This window comes from Eubalaena glacialis, chromosome 15 (genome assembly GCF_028564815.1).
Source record: "Eubalaena glacialis isolate mEubGla1 chromosome 15, mEubGla1.1.hap2.+ XY, whole genome shotgun sequence".
Classification (NCBI taxonomy): Eukaryota; Metazoa; Chordata; class Mammalia; order Artiodactyla; family Balaenidae; genus Eubalaena; species Eubalaena glacialis.
This window is the reverse complement of record NC_083730.1, coordinates 83,414,225-83,427,178: the sequence shown is the minus strand read 5'-3', so window position 1 is coordinate 83,427,178 and position 12,954 is coordinate 83,414,225. Positions and strand designations below refer to the sequence as shown.

At 49.5% G+C, this 12,954-nt stretch overlaps 1 protein-coding gene across 1 annotated transcript in view; it reads right to left on the bottom strand.

The window, feature by feature from the left end:
- Positions 1–3,739: 3,739 nt before the first annotated feature.
- SRRM4 (serine/arginine repetitive matrix 4) overlaps positions 3,740–12,954 on the bottom strand; it is a 161,137-nt gene continuing 151,922 nt past the window's right edge. The window contains exons 10-13 of the mRNA XM_061170143.1: positions 11,697–11,900; positions 6,620–6,730; positions 5,810–5,950; positions 3,740–4,025 (exon numbers count right to left, since the gene is read on the bottom strand). Of these exons, the coding sequence (XP_061026126.1) occupies positions 3,740–4,025; positions 5,810–5,950; positions 6,620–6,730; positions 11,697–11,900 (742 nt within the window). The remainder of the gene's footprint in view (positions 4,026–5,809; positions 5,951–6,619; positions 6,731–11,696; positions 11,901–12,954) is intronic.

Genomic DNA, 12,954 nt, shown 5'->3' with positions numbered 1-12,954 from the left:
TAAAAATGTTTGAGGATGTTTTCCTTTTTTCTCTAAGTCTCAGTGAACTCACGCTGTCTTTGAAGAATTGCCCAGGCCTCAGGTCAACGTTTAGGGTTGTATCTCAAAAACTCCTCCACTACTCAAAGGTGGAAACTTTGGCCCAGAGAAAGGAAGCAATTTGCCTAGCTCCACTCATCCAGGGAATATCCATAGCAGGAAGGTCGAAGGGCTGAATGTTGCTTGACCTCAAACCACATCTCCCTCCCTTTTTCCATACTGCTTTTAAAAATAAGTCCTCACCATGAGCAGGCTTCAGGCAATCTGTCTTATTCCCTGGAAGCAGAAGTGTAATGAAGGTGAAGTAGGCAGAGGAACAGCAGTGCCAGGGATTGGGAGCTCTGGTTAAACAAGGTTTACCAGTGGCCCCCAGTTTTATTTTTGGATGGAAAAAAAAGGAAATGTAAAGGAAATTCGAGAAACACACCAAGTGACAGGGAGGGGACAGATTTTTCTCCCAGGAGGCATTTAAGCTCTTGCAAACTTTCCCAGGCTAGGGGTACTCCCTTGCTTGGGTTAGGGCAGAGTAAAGTCACATTGCCAGGGAAACAATCAGGGATATTGCAAAAGTCTCACCAAACCCAAAGCTGGACCAGGCAAGCTGGCCATGTCAAGGCAGTGAAGAGCGACTTTGGAAAGGGCAGGAGCCCCCTCCAGCCAGCAGCCAGAAGACACTGCTAGCTGGTCAAAGAGGCAGGGCTGGTCAAGACCTCTGGATCCTGGTTCCCAGGACAGGTTCCAAAATGACCTTCTTGGTGGGAACCTCCGGCTGCTCCTTTCATCTTGTTTGTTTTGTTTTCTAATTTCAGAAATAGTTGTGTGCTCTCTTCTGAGATCACAGAAAAAGGCTTTTGCTTTGGGTTTGTGTGTCTCTCCCAGGATGGCTGATAACCTCATCACAAGGCAGGTTGTCCACAGAGCAGCCTTGAGCTCTCAGGGGATGGGGAGAAATTAGCTAAGGGGGAGTCAGAAGCATGTGTAACTTACATGAAACCAACTAGGTAGGCTCAGAAGAGCAAATGATCTCACCCACTAACTGTGTGCCCTGGAACAACGGTGAGATTAAGATGTGCACATCTGTCTCACATTGGGTGCCTCCCAAAAGGACTTTCACAGGTGATTTAGACTCTGCAGCTTTTGCCTTACATGCTAACTTTAGACTCTTAACCCCCAAGTCAGCTGTGACTCTACCATGTCAGTCAGCACCTTAGCTCGTAAGCCTCTTGACTGTTTTCATCTTTCTGGTACCTCAGTTAGGTAGCTGGGGGGCAGGGGGCTGGAGCGCAGGCCTGAACCTCACCAGACGTGGACTTAGTCATGAACCTTTGGTCTGAAGCGCTTCCGGGCCACCTCCAGGGTGTTCCAAGCTTAGAGCTCTGTGAGTCTCCCCTTCAGCGAAAAGGCCAACATTCCCATCCGCATCCAGCCTCTCAAATCCCATCCATGGAGACATGAGGGAAAAAAAAGAGAGATGCACAAAAATACTGTAGAAGTTCCCCCTCCTCCCCAAACACACACACACCCCTCTCCATATAAATAAATACTTGAATACTGCTAATGGCAACTGAGCGAGAATCCCATAAATAAATAAATAAATAAATAACCATAAATAAATAAATAAGATAAATAAGAGGTTTCTAGGAGCCCCCGGCAAAACGATCCCCTAGAGTTGCTTGAATGAAGGCAGTCTGGACGGGCGGCGGGCTCTTGGGTCTCTCACTGCTGTCCTGCTGAGGAGGTCCTGTGGCTCCAGAAAGCCTTTGTCTCCATGGAGACTGGAGTCCAGTGTGGACTCCTGGGCGGGGAAGAAGGTTATTTACAGTTGCTGTACATGCCCTCCCAGGGCACCTGCCCCTGGCCCAGGCACCTGCCATCAGGCCTTCTGCGGTGATAGCACTGGCATCCATTAGTCTTGGCGGGCGGGGCCCAGGTCTGGGCCAGAGGGCATCGTGGAAAGGCCAGGTCCTCCACTGCCGCCCTGGCGCCTGGCCCCGCTCTCCCAGTGGAGGAAGGACTTTCCGGTTGGCTGCAGGGCAGTTTCTGGACCCACGGGCTGATGTGATGGGAAAGACCGGGAGGGAGGATTTCACTGCTTCCAAGAAAAAGGATTTTTTTTTTCAAATGTTCCCCCCCAACCCCCCGGGGGTGTAAGGGATAAAGAATGTTTGGCTTCTGCTTCCCAAAGCCCCAGCATCCAAAGCTGGGAACTGTCCCTTTCACCCTCTCCCTCCACGCCCTGTCCTGCTGCTGTTGGCACCACAAACTGGAAACTCACCCGCAAGGCTCCGGAAAGCCAGTCAGCTGGTGAGGGGGATGCCCAAGAGTTTATTTTAAGGATCTTCTCCCTCATGCCCCTGTTCTCAGGGCCTTCCATGGGTGAAGCAGCTGGTGGTATTTGTGTGTTGGAGATCAACTTACCCTCGCTGCCCAGCCCTGGGCGGGGGAAAGTGGGGCGAGGGCAGAAATGAAGGTGGGGCTTTCCCGAGCTGATAAGAAACTCCGGAAACCAGTGGGAGCTGCGGAGCATCCAAGCCCCTTTCCCCTTTCTCTGGATTTGGATCTTTTCCCCCAAACCTGAGCTGCTGTGCCCCATCCTGGCAAAATTCCTGAAAGGCAAAGGAGGTGACTTAGGCTGAGGGTGGGTGGGTGCTGGGCTGCACTGGGGAGGATCCAGGGTGTGGCAGTCTGGGCAGTGAGGAGGGGGCAGGCAGGCGCCAACCGGAGGGTAAGGCCAGACTGGCTGGCGCTGCAGACTGGCAGCTGGCCACGGCACTGGTGAACGTTCAGCAGATGGTCCCGTGGAATGAAGCTGCTGCCAGCTAACAGGGCTGAGGCAAACTTGGGAAGTGGGGCCGCAGACCAGGCTGTCCTGACTGTCCGCCGTGCCCGTTCTCAGAGGTCGCCGGGTCCGTGTGAGCCGCCAAGAGGCATTTTGTGTAAACGGTGCGGCGGCCTCTCTCCCTGGCTAGAAACTACTGGGCCCGTCTTCCTGACCACGTGGAGGTACTGCGGGCAGCAGACTGACCCCCTCCTTTTTGCTTCTACACTCACGGCCCGAGAGTCCATCTCCTATCTCCCGACACCTACCACCAACTGAAATGTCCATGTCCCCTACCCACGTGTCTCCCTTTCTAGAACCCAACAGCCTCTAGCTTTGGCTCTGGACTATGTGGGGAGCTGAGAGGCCTGACCCCTCTCCTGGGCCTGAAGTGCCCTTGGTCTCTTCTAACATCCACCCCTCACTCCCATCAGGGTCCCTACACGTGCAGCCATGAGACTGAATGAGAGGAGAATGAGGGCAGGTGTGAGGAAGTACCACTGGCCTTCGTATGCAGCCTGCCAGCAGTGGGCGAGCAGAACTCTCTCTACATTTTCCTGGCCAGACCCAAACTTTTGAGTCACGGACCCAACGCTTCTTACAAACCTTTGAGGTTTCTCTGTGCCAACAGAAGGTGGTTCACACCATACGCTCAGGCCTGAGCTGAGCCCCAGGGTGGTGCGGTGGAGGCTCCTGGGAGCTAGACATAGAGGCTGAAGCCCCCATACTCTCTTTTCCTCCCGCCCCCAGGAGAGCAGGAAGGACAGGGCCCAGGAGCCCTCAATGTCTGTACCAAGGAGGAGGCAGGGTGGGCAGGGAGTGGGGGAGGCTGGCAGAGTGAAAGGGGCACCACAGGCAGCTGGCTCAAGGGAGGGCCTTTGCTTAGCGCCTTGTGCTGGAGTAGCTGTCTGCTGAGCTGTAGCTCCGGCTCCGGCTCCGGCTCCGGCTCCGGCTCCGAGACCCCAGGCTGGGGCTGCGGGAGCTGCAGCTGCTGCTAGTGTGGGTCCGGCTGCGGCTGCGGCTGCGGCTGCAGCTGCGGCTGCGGCTGTGGCTCGGGCTCCGGGAAGAGCTTCGGCTGGCTGAGCGGCTGTACCAGGAGGACGTGCTGCTGAGGCCGCTGGACGAAGAGGGGCTGGGCCGGTAGTAGGGGATGGGGCGTTTCCGGGCGCTGCAGGGACCAGAGGGAGAAGGCATGAGGGCAAGACTCCTCCCAGCCTCAATCCGGGAGCACAGGCACTGTCCCAAGAGACATTTCCCAGCTCCTCAGGGAAAAAAAATTCCCGTACTCTTCCCTTGCAGTCCTGAGAACATCAAGGAGATGCTTTCAGTCTACTGCTGATATGTTTTGAAAAGTCATAATCTCACTTTTTTTTTTTTTAACACAGCAAGGCTGGGCTCAGAGAGAACCTCCAGCTGGCAACAGTTTTGTTTTGCTATTTTTATTTTTACTAGAACCTTCTATTTATGGCAAAAAGAAGAGGCTGATTTTCCACTCACTGCCGTGCATTAAGTTTCTTTTTGAAATAAATGTATGGACCTCTTAAAAAAAGAGCACATCTATTTACAGAAACTTAAGTAAATGGTACACTTAATAATCAGACAAGGCAAAAGTGGGGGATGGAAGTTTGGGAAGCACTGAATGGGTTCATCAAGATGGACTACTTGGGGTTGAGTACGGAAGCCAGAGCGTCTTTGGAAATGCCACTCTCTTCATCTCAGCCTTCCTCCAAGTCCATTCCAAGGATACCTTCAAAAGTCAAGGCAGTGGGTGTAGGACTCCCTTCCTGCATGCCAGGCCAAGGCAGGGTGTTCTGTGAGACATTTGAGAAGGCAATGCCATTACCCTGCCTTACTATCTGGGGCACAAGTTCTTTTTCCCCCTTCAGGTCTTCTCCAGGGAGGAGGCATGGGTAGCCGGGATCCTTGTGGGTCTCTGGACTGAGGAGCTGACCCTTGGAGGACCAGGAGGAAGACCAACCGATTGTCAAGAGCCATTTTTAGGGTAACATTCAGCCATTCTCTCCATTTCAAGGCCTGAGAAATCTGTGTCCATTTAGACCTCAGGCTTCTCTTCTAGGGCCTTTCTCGTCCAAGACTTTATCTGTTACAGGAATCTTCATCCATCTAGTCTGACCATTCAATCCATCACAGTGGAACACAGTGGGTTCTAGTGTTCTGCATGTAAGTTTATAAACTGCATTCACATCTCTTTGCCCCTTTTCATTTCATCCTTATGATACTTCTGGGAGTTATTTCCTCCAATAGCTCATGGGTGAGAAAACTTAGATTCTGGGAGGTGAAGAGACTTTCCCAGCTCACCTGGAAAGTGGCAGAGCCAAGATTCCTCTCCAGAACAGTGCTCCTCCCTTTACCCACTAGGGCTCCCTCCCGGTCTTTTTGGCACCTAAACAATCCTGTTTGCCCTCCCTACACTTGGTTCAGGGTATAATTACCTATGGATCTATTCAAGCCTTGCATCCGGGTGTGTGGGTCTAAGGGCGGAGGTCTGTGGCCACCGCCTGGCTCCGCCCCCACGCAAAGTCCCGGTTCTGTTCCTTGCTTGGGTCCCCATTCCAAGGCCCGACCTCTTTCTATGGCCCAGCCCCGCCTCCCCCGCCCCAACTGCATGCGCAGATTCCGGCCACACCCGATTCCTCCGGCTGGGCTCACCCCTTTGCCCGCCACTGCATTCTACCCCGCCCCGCCGGCCTAGGCCCCGCCTCCACGCCCCCCCCCCCGCCCCTTCTTGCAAGCCCGCACGGTGGCTGAGGGTGCTGACTCGCCCGAGGCTTTGAACAGAAACTTCATTTCGGTGGCTGATGGGGGGCAGGGTGTCCCTGAGCTCCCACAGTCCTGCAGTCCAGCCCCAAGGAGGCCTGGGGAGAGTCTGAGACCCCAGCGGGTGGGAAGGGAGTGGAAGTGAGGGCGGAGGTGGGTGCCTCCTGGCCTCACCTCGTTATCCTCCGCGCCTCCAGGTGGCTCGGGGAGTCTCTCCGGCGCTTCCGCATGGGCGAGTAGGACCGACGTCTCCGCCGCGCTCGCTCGCGCTCCCGCTGCTGCGAACCCTTCTCGCTGTACTTGGGGTCCCGCTCCCTGAAGGGGTGCGGTGGGGATGTTACTGGGGAGCTGGGGCTGGCCTGGCTTTTCGGTGGGAGGGGGGCACTCACTTCCTCCTTACCTTTGCCCTCCCCCCCGCTGGGGCAGGGGATGGGGTCTGCACGGGGCCCCTAGGGAGGTGGGAGGGAAAATGACACGGCTGTGGGGAGAGCCTGCATGGATGGCTGGGTACCCGGGGTGGGGAGGGAGGGCCTTTCAGCTGGGCGTGTGTAGGGGTGTCAGCCTTTGAAGGTGGGCATTGCAGGGTGAGGATATGACTGTTAAGTGGGCCCAGGTGCCGAGTAAGAATTAGAACTGGGGGGTCTGGACATAGGGATGAGGGGTAGTATTAGGTGTGCGAAGAGTCTGAGGGCTGGGGTGTGGCCGTTGGAGTGTTTGGGGTGAGTACATGAGAACGCTGGGATGTACTGGGGGCCTCACTGCCACTCCAGACACGACAAAGGGAACCACTAGGATGCTGAGTCATCTCCCATCCGTAACCGGGCAGGGCTTGACCTGAGAGGAACTCGTGGGGCTTGGGAGACGCTCCAGAGAAGCGAGTCGAAGAGGCGGTGCCAGACAGGCGGATCTGAGCAAAGGAGTGGGGACTGGGGGGCGGGGCCTGGCCTGACGGGCGGGGTCAGTGCCTGGGGGCGGGGCCGGTACCTGCTGGGACTGTAGCGGGAGTAGCTGGGGCTGCGGCGGGACCTAGAGCTTCTGCTAGGCGGGCTCCTCTTGCCAGAGCTGGAGGAATAGCTGGGAGAGCGGGAGGAGGACCTGGAAGAGAGGAGACAGCCTCTGAGGGGCCTGCTGAGCTCTGCTGGGCTTGCCCTGCCTGTCCAGCATTTTATTCAGTTGGTCTCCAGGCCTTTTTATTTCTGGAGGCCAGACGAAGGAACCAAGCCCTTACCTGAGGATGAAATCCCCTCCCTTTTGGATGGTTAATAATGATATCAACAACTTCCCCTTATTGAGTGCTTCCTATCCTGGCCACGTGTTAGCTGTGTGACCTTGGGCAGGTGATTCCACTTCTCTGGGCCACTATTTTCTGATCTGTAAAATGGGGGTAATTGTACTTACCCCATAGAATTGTAAATTAAACGTGTAAATTAGGGTAAATTACTTAGCATCTTGGCATATAGTCAGCACACAGGAAATGTTTATTATTATATGATTATTATATATTCTGTGTGCCAGATTTTGAACTAATTTTTTTTTTAAATATCTTTATTGGAGTATAATTGCTTTACATATATCCCCATATCCCCTCCCTCTTGAGCCTCCCTCCCACCCTCCCTATCCCACCCCTCTAGGTGGTCACAAAGCACTAAGCTGACCTCCCTGTGCTATGCAGCTGCTTCCCACTAGCCATCCATTTTACATTTGGTAGTGTATATATGTCCATGCCACTCTCTCACTTCGTGCCAGCTTCCCCTCCCCCCACTGTGTCCTCAAGTCCGTCTCTACATCTGCGTCTTTATTCCAGCCCTACCACTAGGTTCATCAGTACCGGTTTTTTCGATTCCATATATGTGCGTTAGCATACGGTATTTGTTTTTCTCTTTCTGACTTGCTTCACTCTGTATGACAGACTCTAGGTCCATCCACTTCATTACAAATAACTCAATTTCATTCCTTTTTATGGCTGAGTAATATTCCACTGTATATATGTGCCACATCTTCTTTATCCATTCATCTGCTGATGGACATTTAGGTTGCTTCCATGTCCTGGCTATTGTAAATAGTGCTACAATGAACATTGTGGTACATGTATCTTTTTGAATTATGGTTTTCTCAGGGTATATGCCCAGTAGTGGGATTGCTGGGTCATATGGTAGTTCTATTTTTATTGAACTAATGTTTTGTATATATTATCTCATTTAATCCTCAGCACTTCCTAGGGTTAGGTACTATTATCAATCCCATTCTATAGATGAGGACACAGAGGCAGAGAGAGATGATATATTGGGTTGGCCAAAAAGTGCCTTTGCTTTTTAAGTAAAAATAAAAGACACATTTTTCATTTTCACCAGGAACTTTATTGAACAACATATTCACCCTTTTGTTCCACTACCTTCTGCCATTTTTCAGGCGACTTCATAATTCCATCTTCCCCAAACTTTTTATCTTTTTGAGCAAAGAACTGTTCCAGATGCCTTTTACAGTCTTCCAGGGAATTGAAATTTTTTCCATTAAGAGAATTTTGTAAAGACTTAAATAAATGGAAACCTGAAGGTGCAATGTCTTATTCAAAGGCGGCGGATAAATCAGAACTTCCCAACCAAGCTGTAACAGTTTTTGCCTGGTCATCAAAGAAACATGTGGTCTTGTGGTATCCTGATGGAAGATTATGCGTTTTCTGTTGACTAATTCTGGATGCTTTCCATTGAGTGCTGCTTTCAGTTGGTCTAATTGGAAGCAGTACTTGTTGGAATTAATCGTTTGGTTTTCTAGAAGGAGCTCATAATAGAGGACTCCCTTCCAATCCCACCATATACACAACATGACCTTCTTTGGATGAAGAACAGCCTTTGGTGTGGTTGTCCATTTCGCTTGCCTCACGGATCTCTTCCGCTCCAGACAACTGAACAGTATCCACTTTTCATCGCCCACCGCAATTTGTTTTAAAAACGGAACATTTTCATTACGTTTAAGTAGAGAATCACATGCGGAGATACGGTCAAGAAGGTTTTTTTTGCTTAACTTCTGTGGAACCCAAACATCAAAGCAATTAACATAACCAAGCTGGTGCAAATGATTTTCAACGCTTGATTTGAATGAATATTTTGAGTATGTCAGCTATCTCCTGCATGGCATAACGTTGATTGTTCTCAATTAATGTCTCGATTTGGTCGCTATCAGCTTCAACTGGTCGACCCGACCGTGGAGCATCGTCCAGTGAGAAATCTCCAGCACAAAACTTCGCAAACCACTTGTGACACGTTCCATCAGTCACCACACCTTCTCCATATACTGCACAAATCTTTTTTTGCATTTCAGTTGCATTTTTACCTTTCTTGAAATAATAAAGAATAGTATGCCGAAAATGTTGTTTTTCTTCCACCTCCAATATTAAAATGGCTACACAAAAATTCACCAATTTTGATGTCTTTTTTTTGAAATTTTGAAACTTTATTTTTTAAAAGTTTATTTTATATATTTAATACTTTTATTAATTTTAATATGTTTTCTTTGTTTTTTTGTTTTTTTTAAACATCTTTATTGGAGTATAATTGCTTTACAGTGGTGTTAGTTTCTGCTTTATAACAAAGCGAATCAGCTATACATATACATATATCCCCAAATATCCTCCCTCATGCACACCGATATGACAGCTGTCACATACACTCTAACAAAATTGTTCTGAATGAAGTTAAAGACAACTAAGTGCTACTAGAGCCATCTTACAGAAAAAACCAAACAAACCTTTTGGCCAACCCAATAATTTGTTCAAGGTCACTCAGCTGGTAAGGGGTTTGAACCCAGGTCTGTTTGGCTACAAAGTGCTCCTGACTTCTGCTAGACTACACTGTTGTGCATCCGAATTACTAACCCCTATGCTATTTCCAGTCTTCTTCCCTCTTGCTAATGCCTCCCACGTTTAGAGAACGACTGCCTTGGTTTCTCCACCACTTTCCTAGGAACATCTACCCTTCTTTCTCAGTCTTTCAAATAATTTTCATCTCACAATTGCTGATTTGATCTGCTAGTAGTTCCTGCCAGGGTTCAGAGGGATTATGTGGCCATGTCTGTGTTCAGTGGGAAAGAGGGCTGTGATGGATTAGCAATGTCTGCTACAGGCACAGGAATGAGTAGAGGGGGACACTCTCTCATGCTCTGTTTTTGCCAGCTTTCCCTCACAGGAATGCTAGCAAAGTTTTCCTATCCTTTTCAGTTTGAAAAGAAGTCTTGCTCTGACTTGCCCTCACCTAGGTGTTCCTTAGCCCCTTCCTACTTTCTTAGGTGATCATAATAACCATCGCTTTGGGACTCTGTTCTTACATGTTACCCAGGGTGATGGAAGGAGTGTGGACAAGGAATAGCTCCTCCAGTCTTAGTGCCCTGGGACAGTGTCCAGCTACGGCCCCTGAAAAATTTGCTTTGCCAACTTGCTCTTTGGCTATATATTGAGAGACATTATAAAAAAGAGTTACAATGAAATAATGCTTTTGGACACTTTGAAAGGACGTCAGGCATTTCTATCCACTGTACCACATAGTGTCCCTTTTCTGTGGAGCCATATGAATCATTTTTCATACTTAAAAATCAGAAATAACTGCTCTTCCAAGCAACTGGTTCAATTTGTATCTTTTTTGTTAATAACGTAAAGGGACAATTTCCCTTTTTGCTTTGTCTGCCAGGGAGCGCAGAGTCACATTTGCAGCACACCTCCATAGCAACAACAGTCATCCCTCGGTATCTGTGGGGGACTGATTCCAGAAGTCCCTGCAGATACCAGAACCTGCAGATGCTCAAGTCCCTTATATAAAATGGCATAGTATATTGAATACACTGGCCTTTCATAACCAGGGATGTGAAACCTGCAGATAGAGATGGCCAACCATACAGAATGGTAGGACATGCCTTTGGGACTTAACCTTCCTCCTGATTTAATTTTATTTCTCTCAATTTTCCTTTTAGCCTGATTTGCTCTTCTACTTATGTCACTCTATCATGTTGAATGTTTCTGTTAGCTTCCTTGCCTCCTTATTTTGAATGAACTGGTCTTCAGGTAACCACCTACGTAAGCAACTGTTTTTTGATACGGCTGCAGAAGAGGAATAGTTGGGTTGCTGTTGGAAGTTCTTGTTTGTAGAGGGAAGCTGGACTCCATGAAGCTGTGGGTTGATTAGATTGGATGGAATCTTCCAATTCCTGAGATCGCATGTCTCTGCATTCTGCCATATCATTATTCCACATGAGAAAATCAAACAATAACCAATGGTTATTAGAATTGAGTGGTAAAGTGAAAAACTGGGTACAATTCTTCTCCCTGTATCCATGCCCCTTGCAATGTGATTTTGCAGTTCCTCCCACTAAGAGAAGCGTCCCTTGCATCTATCTGGATTGGTCCTCTGACTTGCAATGGCTAAGAAAACAGCTGAAGAGGTCATGCCTGTTCCAAGCCAAGGCCTTGCACACTACTGCTCTCTCTTGGAACCCTGCCATCACCATGTGAACAAGCCCAGACAAGCCTGCTGGAAGATGTGAGGCCGCATGGAGCAGAGATGAATCAGCTGGGGGTCATTCAAACCAGCCAGCCCCCAGACAACCCACCAGCTGATGGAAGACACATGCATGAACCCAAGAGAGAACAGAAGAAGAACCACTCAGCTGAGCCCAGCCCAAACTGCTGATGCACTGAATCAAGAACTAAGGAAAAACTTATTGATAAGGATGCTACACTGGGGGGATAATTTCCACGCAGCAGAAGATAACTGATACACATGAATGGATCCTCATGCCAATAACAACAATCAAAACTGATATTGTATTCCAAGTACTGATCTAAGTGTCTTATAGTCCTCAGAACAATCCTTCAGGGTAAGTATTGTTATGGTTTTCATTTTGCAGGGGAGGAAACTAAGGCTCAGGCAGGTTAACTGACAACCAAGGCCACCAGTGAGTAATAGATAGAATGGGCATTCAAACTCAAATCTGTTCCACTCCTGTCCCTTGATGGTCAGACGACATCTCCAGTTACTTTAACTAGCTGCAGAGCCAAGGTCAAAATTGCACTCACCTTTTCCCAGAGGAGGTGGATCGGCTCCTGGTGTACCTGGGGGAGGCCCTGGGGTTTGGGGATCGGGACGAGTGGCTGGAGGGGTGGGTGCTGGCACAGGAGGAGCTGCGGGAGCACCCTCGCATGGGGGAGCTCCGGGCTGCGGATGGGACCAAACTGGACTTCTTCACCTCGGTGCATTCCAGACATGGCGACTGGAATCCTCTGCAGAGGGGAGAATGGCTGTTAGCACTGGCCTGCCCGCTGGTCCAGGGCATCTTGAGCTGATACTCACCTCCTTACTTTGCCTCAGCTGTGGTGCTCTCAGAACCCCCCCATCCACCTTTCCCCATCTTACTACCTCTGGAAAGACTTCCCGGACCACGGATGTTAGTGGAGCAGAGACAGAGTAGGACACATAGCACAGGGTGCATGATGGGTATGATCAAATCACATGCTGGAAGACTTTGTCCCTCTCCACTCTTTTTCAGTCCCTCTGATTATATTAATGAGAAAGCCCGGGTTGGGTACTAGTGGGTTTTTACTGTCTCTTTAATGCTTGCAATCTCCCAAAGAGAGCGCGAGCAGGCCTGAGACGCAGACCCTTGGGCAGGCAACTGTAAGTAACCAGAATTCAACACATTGTCTGAATCATACGTATTTTCACAGGTGCCTTCTATTTAGGACAGGTGATATAAATTTTCTATTTAAGATAGTACTACAAGTTTCCTTATATTAAAAAGTGAGTTTATTAAAGTAAATAAGAGTAACAGTAGTACCTGGATATGGAACGACTCAAGAAAGTGACATGTAGTTGGTTTAAGTTGGGAAACTGGCGTAGCCCATTTTGCAGATGGGGGAATGGAGACCCAAAAAAGGGTGGAGGCTTGTTCAAATTCACCCAAAGGACAGGGGCCTGTCATATTCTCACCTTGCCTAGAGCCATGCTGGGTTCCTGTTGCTTCTCAGTAAGGACATGTTCATTGGGATTGGGCCAAGGGTCAAGTTCCAATAACATTAATATGGTTTCATCGTGACCCAGCCCCTGCTCATACTCCAGTCTCAGCTCTGGCACTTTCCTCTCTTGACTCCAGCCATAATGGACTCCTTGTCCCTCCTGGAATATTCCTATTCCCTTCCTTGTCTGCAGGCTTTAGAACATTCCCACTGCCTGGAACCCTCTTCACTTGACAACTCCTACTCATGGTTCAGGCTTTCGACCCCCTTAAGCCTGGTTGTGTGACCTCCAATGTGTTATCACAGCCCCCAGCCCCAATGC